This window comes from Rhinolophus hipposideros (genome assembly GCF_964194185.1).
Source record: "Rhinolophus hipposideros genome assembly, chromosome: 10".
NCBI lineage: Eukaryota > Metazoa > Chordata > Mammalia > Chiroptera > Rhinolophidae > Rhinolophus > Rhinolophus hipposideros.
This window is the reverse complement of record NC_138056.1, coordinates 47,717,543-47,725,738: the sequence shown is the minus strand read 5'-3', so window position 1 is coordinate 47,725,738 and position 8,196 is coordinate 47,717,543. Positions and strand designations below refer to the sequence as shown.

The 8,196-nt window shown below is 54.7% G+C and overlaps 1 protein-coding gene across 2 annotated transcripts; it reads left to right on the top strand.

The window, feature by feature from the left end:
• The first annotated feature begins 583 nt into the window (after positions 1–583).
• UCP2 (uncoupling protein 2) lies at positions 584–7,902 on the top strand. Of its 2 annotated transcripts, XM_081064995.1 has the most exons (8): positions 584–1,382; positions 2,181–2,337; positions 4,809–5,033; positions 5,195–5,405; positions 6,240–6,434; positions 6,515–6,616; positions 6,929–7,109; positions 7,458–7,902. In XM_081064995.1, the coding sequence occupies exons 3-8, from the start codon at positions 4,908–4,910 to the stop codon at positions 7,570–7,572; spliced, it is 930 nt and encodes a 309-aa protein (XP_080921121.1). In that variant the 5' UTR covers positions 584–1,382; positions 2,181–2,337; positions 4,809–4,907; the 3' UTR covers positions 7,573–7,902. The 2 variants fall into 2 exon arrangements, with proteins under 2 accessions (XP_080921121.1, XP_080921122.1); XM_081064996.1 differs by lacking the exons at positions 584–1,382; positions 2,181–2,337 and adding an exon at positions 2,567–4,188 and having other exon boundaries at positions 4,233–5,033.
• The last annotated feature ends 294 nt before the right edge of the window (positions 7,903–8,196 follow it).

Genomic DNA, 8,196 nt, shown 5'->3' with positions numbered 1-8,196 from the left:
CACCTGTAAAATGGTGGGTGGTTAATACCAGCCTTACAGGGTTATGTGAGGTATTCACACTGAACCTGAAAGGAGTGACTGCACTCCCTCCATCCTCCCATTACACTTTTCAAGACACTTTTCAACAGCGACCCAAACAGTCAAGTATTGAGCCTCTACAATAGATCGGCCTTTGGAATGTTTGTGATACTAAAAATACAGGAAATAGCTTCCTGCTCTGCAGTTGCTTACAGTGTAGTCTGAAGACAGCTTCTCCATACAATAGTCCCGGGAGGCCAACAAGGATGAAAACACAGGAAGAAAGTGACAGAAAGAGTCCAAGGGCAAACAGAGATCTTAAAATCTCCAAAGGAACGTGCTCATCTGGGCCACAGAACCCAACCACTGGTTGTTTACGTTACTGTCACCCCCACAGGACCGCCAGCCACCTAAGGGAGCCCCAGGTCTGGCTCATCTAAGTCCCTTTCTCATCCCAGGGCTGGGGACGCAGCAGGCCAGGGCCCTGTTCAGTCTTCTCACTCGCGGGCCGCGAACCAGCTCGCCTCACGCTAGGTGTCCCCGCCCTACTGGGGCCGGAAGTCCCCCGGATCCCCAGGCTAAGGCCTGGGGCAGCAGGAAAATGCGGGAAGCCCAGCTGTTCTCAACCGCCGTTGGCGGTCGCGGGCCACCTGCGGCTGCAGCCCAGATTGGCTCCTTCCTGACAACGCGGCAGATTTAACCAATCGCCAGCGAGGCCGGTGGGGAGGCCCCGCCCTGCGGGAACCTGTGCTCGGGTCCGAGGCACGCGGTGGTTTGCAGAGTCGGGGGTCGCGGCCTGGGCCAGTGGGAAGACGGGGTGCTCTTACACCCGAGCCTCTGCGCCGCTGTTAGAAAGAGTCCTGGCGGCCGGGGGGTGGTGGTGGGAAGGGGGTGTCGGGACAGAGGCGTGTGTAACCCTGGGCAGCCTCTGCGTTCCGGGAGTCAGTCTTGCCATTTACACAAAGAGGTTGGCGGACTCGGGGCGGGAGGGAGTGTGTGAGGCGGAGCGAGGAAGTGACCCCGGGTAAGGGGTGGGAGGAGACTTAAGGGGTAGACGTGGGGATCCGCCTGCACGGAAATGGGAGTGGAAAAAGGCGCGCGGAGAACCCCAGGCGCAACGGTCTGGGCGGAAAGGCGGTGGCTGAAGGGTCGCCTAGCCCTCTCGGAGCAAGAGGCCTTCGCAGGCTCCTCCCCTCCCCGCAGGCCCCGCCCCCAAGGCTTAAAACGCGCTGCAGCCTTTGCGGACCCCACTGCAAGCCCCGGTCGGCAGCGCCTGTAGGTGTAGTGTAGTCCGCAACCTCCGCACGCCATCTGAGCGCGGACAGACAGAGCCCCCGGCACCCTCGTGTTCTCCCTGCGGCGTGGTGAGTCCGGCCGCGGTCCGCACAGCCCCGCGCGCGCTACACCTGCTCCACGTCCGCTACACCCGCCACGCGGACCCGCGCGCTTCCCTCTTTAATTTCCCTCCTCTCCTCCCATTCTGTTTTGTATTTTTCCTCTGTCCTTGTACTCTTTTCCTACCTCGTTTTTGTTCTTTACCTCTTGGGTTTAGTTAGCTGTAATTTAAAACCTTCACTCTTCCACTCCCTTCCCTCGTCCAGAATGCCCACCCCGCCAGCCCTGCCTTGGGTGGGGGCCTTCTGGCGCATCAGCGATAACCAGAATGACCTCTCCCCCGGGGGCTCCAAGCCCTTGCAGGGGCTGTTTCTGCTAGGAGGAATCTTTGAGCTACTTGATTAGGCCTCTGCGGGGCGCGATCCCTGTTCCTCTAACCTCGCTGCCCTGCGCTGAGCCCTCAGGGACTCTGAGCGAGTCTCTGGCCCATCATGACCCCCTCACGACACTCCCACTCACTAGTCTTGCTGACTGGGTTGGGGGATGCTTCCCAGAGTACTGCATGGCACCAAAGCAGAAGTCTGGAAGAGAGCCAGGGGGTGATACCAAGAGAGCAGACGAGGAATGGAGAATTCCTAGGTTCACTTTCCCCCTTCTGTGTGTGCACTTAATTAGTCCCCAGCTCTCCTGCGTGCCTTCCCCTGTTCCTTTCCCCAAGCATGGACTGAGTGGGCTGTGTGCCTTGGAGAGGTGGCTGTTTCCACACTGGGGTGTGATCCTTTAAGGTGAATTTCCCTTTCTGAACTCTCCTTTGCCATTATCCACAGGACACATAGTATGACCTTTAGGTGTTTCGTCTCCGAGCCATTTTCTATGGAAAACCAACAAGATCGGGCCATGACAGCCACTGGCAGCTTTGAAGAATGGGATGCCTTTAGAGAAGCTTGATCTTGGAGGCTTCAGTGTGAGACCTTAAAAAGCTGGGTAAGAATCGAGTCTAAAGGAGGGGTCTTCTGCTGCCTTCTAGCCCTATGGTCTGGGGTGGGGGGGATCAGCAGAACATTAGCAAAAAAAGCTACCACCACCACAGTGAGGTCACTCTTCACAAAGGACTGTCATATCCCTGGTCTGTCTGGCCCTTAAGCTGACCCTGACAAGCCAAGGATGGCGGTCTCCATTTTGCAAAGGAGGAAATGGAGGCCAAGGTGGGGTAGTGATTGGCCGTGGGTCACCCTGGCTGTCAGCAGCAGAGCTAGAACAGGAACTTATTGTTCTAGCTACATATTGTTGACTCCATCTCTGACTGTCCCTGAAACTGAGATTAGTAATCACGTGTACTTTTTGGACACTGAAATGGGTTATTTGCCTGGGACTGTAAAATATGATTAACTCTTTCTAGGCCTGAGTGTTACTTACTTTCAGTAGGGTCTTTAACACAGGTGACCTCTGACCCCATACCCATGCCTCTGAAGGACCTGACTTATGGCAAACCCAAGGCAACATTTAAAAAGGCAACTGAGCCTCTGGGCACTTGTTTTTGAAGTGGGCAGGAGCTGGGGCTTATTCTTCTCTGGTGCTCACAACACCCTGCAACCCAGCTCAAGGTCAGGACATGATAGACGCATGTCATCATGTCTCTGATGCCCAGAGAAGGACGCCATTTGCTTGAACCTTCTCAGAACTGTCATATTGGCCTGGGAGAACTTGGCTGTGGGTGTTCCTGATCTCATGAAAGGCCCTGCCTGTGAATGGGGCTGACAATACAGCGGAAAAGGAATGAGATGGGTACCAATGCAAAGCAAATAGCATAAGCTTTGAAGCCTGTAGACTTGGCTCTTACTAAGTTCCCTCATCTGTAACATGGAAGTAAGGGTAGCCACTTCACAGGCTGTTCTGAGGGGTAAGTGAGCCAGTAGAGTGCCCCAGGCAGTGGGTTGAGGACAGGTGTGTAGCACCTCCTGGGGAAAGGGGATGTCAGAGCAGGGAAGCTGGGAAGTCTGGAGCACCTTCATTAACCCATTTTGCCATTTGAGCACCAATCTCCCTTAAGAAAATATAAATAAGGCCAGGTTCCACCCTATAGCAGCTGCTGATGCGTTTGAGTGGTAAAGTAGGCTCTGGGTTTCCTTGTTTGCCACAGTCACCTGGGGTAAGAAGCTGAGTGAGCTGTTTGTTTCCATGGGTCTCTGTATTCACAGTTGGTTCCCAGGACATCCTTCCCCTGCCTGCCAGCTCTTTCCTCCTGACCTCAGTGACAAGGGCAGCCAATCAGGCTGGACTCAGAGCAGCTGCTCCTATAAAATCAGAGAAGTGAGCTCGGGAGAGAGAAGCGGATCACCCTCCCCCACTGGGGTGCTGGGCTCACTTCCTCTTGAGGCATGGGGGAGGGCAGGGCAGGGCAGGGCGTTCCAACTCAGAGAACAAAATGGAGCTTCTGGTTTCCTGTGTCACTCTATATCTCTGACCTGCATCTCCCCACCCCGACCTTCTGTGGTAAAGATGTGGGTCCCCCTATGTTGAAGGAGAGGAAACGGGCCAGAAAGGGAGACAGTTTTCCCTGAGGCACGCAGTAAGCCAGGGGAAGAAAGCCGAGCACCTGGGCACTACTCAGCCTGGAAGTTGCCCAGTATCCTTGAAGACCCAGCTGAATGTTATATTTTCTAAGTTTTTTCCGATTACCCACTTTTCCTCACCTCTCTCCAGAGGGAGTTAGTTGGTCCATCTCCATTTTGAGAATATGTCCTGCAAGCCCCAATGCATCTTGAAACACCTGCCTACTCCCTGCGCCAGACAATAAGCCCCGGCTAGGGTAGATATTATTTTTTGCATCTCAGTGTAGCAGGCCCAGCACAGCAGAGATATTATTTTTTGCATCTCAGTGTAGCAGGCCCAGCACAGCAGACTTGTTGAAAGAATGATTCTAGAGAGCCCAAGCTGTGTGGGGCTGGGGAATGAGACGGGTGGGTTGTGACAGCTCTGAATGGACTTGTCCATGACACTTCTTCCAGACTTAGACAATTCCGGACCCATGGCAACCTCTGCTGCCTAAGAAATCCAGAGCTGAAACTTGTAGGTTTGTGCCCATCAGGTGTTGGTCTGGCTGGAACCTTTTCCCTGCTTCTGTCTGCCCTCCAGAAGCAGGAATGTGGGCATCATCAGTGAAATCTCTGTACCCAGTAGACCCAGGGCTGGGCCAGCGTTAGGACCGCTGGCATCCACACTGTCCTTGCTGTGAAAGGGAGAGAGCTCTGCGCAAAACATGGACTCCTTGGGCAGGAATTGCTTCTCCGGCCCCTATTTGAGTACCTCCAGAGCTCACTCCTACTGTCCCTCATGGGGCTGCTCTGGTCCTCGCTCAGGGAGGTCGTGCTGTCAGGGAAGGTAGGGGTGTGGGTGGTGAGCAGGGAGGGCCTGGGGATACTGCTGATGATGGGGCTCCTCTCTCCTTGGCTTAGATTCCGGCAGAGTTCCTCTATTTCGTCTTGTTGCTGACTGAAGGCGCCCCCTTCTCCAGTTTTTCTCCACCTCCTGAGAGGTAGCAGGAAATCAGCATCATGGTTGGGTTCAAGGCCACAGATGTGCCCCCGACTGCCACGGTGAAGTTCCTGGGGGCAGGCACAGCTGCCTGCATTGCAGACCTCATCACTTTTCCCCTGGATACCGCTAAAGTCCGCCTGCAGGTGAGGGGACGAAGCCTGGTGGTGTCTCGTCTGCTCCCTCCCCAAGATGCAGACTCTCCAAAGGCCAGTGGGGTGTTTGGGACTGTAAACTCTGGAGCATAGGGATGGCAGGAGATAAGGAGGGCAGCCTGCCTATCCCTACACCTGTGTTGGCCTTGCAGATCCAAGGAGAAAGGCAGGGGCCAGTGCGGGCTGCCGCCAACATGCAGTACCGCGGCGTGCTGGGCACCATCCTGACGATGGTGCGCACCGAGGGGCCGCGCAGCCTCTACAACGGGCTGGTCGCCGGCCTGCAGCGTCAGATGAGCTTCGCCTCGGTCCGCATCGGCCTCTACGACTCCGTCAAGCAGTTCTACACCAAGGGCTCTGAGCGTGAGTGTCGAGCTGGGCCATTGGCTCCGTGGCCTTTTCTTCTCGCTGGCAATTGATTCTAGTTCATTTCACTGCATAGCTCCTTTCGACCCTAAGGTCCCTAGGAGTATCAGAGGAACAGAGAAACGGAAGGGTCCTGATTTTCCTAATGATTCCTGAGCTCTTGGGCTGTGCCCGGCTCCAAGCAGGGCATTCTCCTGTGACAAGCCTCACAGCCACCTTGACAGTAGGTGGTATGGTCCACCGGTTAGAGATGAAGAGACTAAGGTTTGCCAGAGGGAAAGGACTTGGCTAAGGGCACGCAGTGGGAAACCAGGAAACACCCAGGACTTCAGTTTCCATTCCATCTCCTTAGCATGCCATGCCTACCCTCTATTTTATACATGTGGAAACTGAGAACCCAGATCAAAAGGTTGACTTCCCTAAATCACGTGGCAGGGAGAAGTAGGTCTGGGATGAGAACCCAAGTCTTATGTGTCCCAGTCCTTAGGAAAGCCACTTTGCTCTGAGCCTTGTTTTTCATGTTTGTCAAATGGAAATGATTCTCGTGTCTCATAGCAGCTGTTGAACAGGTTAACTGAAGTGAATGAAAATATCTTATAAAAGAAAGCACTAAGTCTCATTTTGTCCTACTCCTTCCTGTGTCCCAGTGTCTAGCAAGGAATAGACACAGTAATATTTTGTTTGATGTAAGGAGTTCTTAGTCTTAAAGCAAGATCTGGTCTGGATCCTATTCCCAAAAGGCAAGAGAGTAGTCACCTGGTGTATTTTCTAAGGACAGGTGGAAAGTGATTGCAAGCCCACTGGCCACTGATCCCCGGGGTTCTCCCACAGATGCTGGCATCGGAAGCCGCCTTCTGGCAGGCAGCACCACAGGTGCCTTGGCTGTGGCTGTGGCCCAACCCACAGATGTGGTAAAGGTCCGGTTCCAGGCCCAGGCCCGGGCTGTAGGTGGCCAGAGATACCAAAGCACTGTTGATGCCTATAAGACCATCGCCCGAGAGGAAGGGTTCCGGGGTCTCTGGAAAGGTGTGTACCTGTGTTTCTTCTTCCCCTTCTTCCCCTTCTTTTAGTCCCTTCTCTCACATAAGCACCCCTTTCTTATGTAGGGACCTCTCCCAATATTGCTCGTAATGCTATTGTCAACTGTGCTGAGCTGGTGACCTACGACCTCATCAAGGATGCCCTCCTGAAAGCCAACCTCATGACAGGTGAGTTAGGGCAAAGGGTGCTGGGTCTCGCCCTTCCCCCAGCCTAGGATCAGGTGTGGGTATCTGGTTGCCTGAAGACCACACCTTTTCATTCTGTTTCCTCTTTGCTTACGGAGCGACTTTCTCTCACCATATTGAAGCCAATTGGGATGAAGCTCTCGCTTTGCACATAGAGGCTCTAAGGCGAGCCAGGCAAAATGATTCTTAGGTCCTCAGGAGAGGTCCCAGCCGGAGTCTGTCCAGTAACTTAAATAATCTCTTCTGGAATGACGGGGTAGGGAGTCCTGACTCTCACCTGTTCCTCCTCGGCAGATGACCTTCCTTGCCACTTCACTTCCGCCTTCGGGGCAGGCTTCTGCACCACCATCATTGCCTCCCCTGTCGATGTCGTCAAGACGAGATACATGAACTCTGCCCTGGGCCAGTACAGCAGCGCTGGCCACTGCGCCCTCACCATGCTCCAAAAGGAGGGTCCCCGAGCCTTCTACAAAGGGTGAGCCTCTGATCTACCCCCCCAATTCCAGGCTTATCACACAGGTGGGAAAGAACGCCTGGAACTGAGGAGCAACCAGGTGTCAAACGATTTCTGATCCTGGTCCTGAGATTTCACTGATGTTCTCTCATGCTCTTAACTCCTTCCTCGCAGAGTTGCTACCTACTTTATGGGTGTTAAAATGGAGACTCACGGGATTCTTGCTCAGAGCCACACGGCTATGAGGCTCCAGTCCCTGGGCCTTTCTGCCCTTTGGGACAGAGCAGCGGGGTTGGATTGGATGCCAGGGCCGAGCGCGGTGAGCGGGAGGTGAGGTGCCCCCTGTGACCTGTGTTTCCTCCCGTCTAGGTTCATGCCCTCCTTTCTCCGTTTGGGTTCCTGGAACGTGGTGATGTTCGTCACCTATGAGCAGCTGAAACGGGCCCTCATGGCTGCCTGCACTTCCCGGGAGGCGCCTTTTTGAGCCTCTCCTGCTGCCCACCTGACCACCTCTGGCTTGACTTCGGCTCCAGCCAGGCCCTGCTTCCCTTTTTCTCCTCTCTTCCTTCCCTTCCCTCTTTCCCTGCCCCTTCTCCTCCCATCCCCACCACCTCCCTTCCCTCTGCCCACATTCTCGCCCCTCCTCCCTACTTCATCTCCCCAGTGCCTCTCAGTCCTGCTGAAGCTGACCCCAGTTGACACTGTAGGAGGCCTGTCACCAGCCAGGATCCCATGAAAAGTTCAGCCCACCTCTTCATCCTGTCCCCAAGCCCAGCCCACCCGGCACAGCACCCATAAAACAAGCTCAACCTTGGTGTCTCCTCCCTCTCTTGTAGCTGTTACCAGAGGTCTTACTTAGTCTGATGGGCCCTAGTGGGCAGAGGAGGAGCCACCTGACTTGGAAAATGGGATGTGACCCACCTTCCATCTTCAGTGTCCAATTTGGGCCCCTGGAGATCATCTAGTCCATTTCTGTTTCCAAACCAGGCCCAGGGCTGAGGTGGCAAGTGAAGGAGAAGCCCAGAGTCACAGTGATGGCTTTGTTCTCGCTGAGCCACTTGAGCTTTCACTTGCCCAGGGCCTGGTACTCCAATACCTGCCTTTCCAA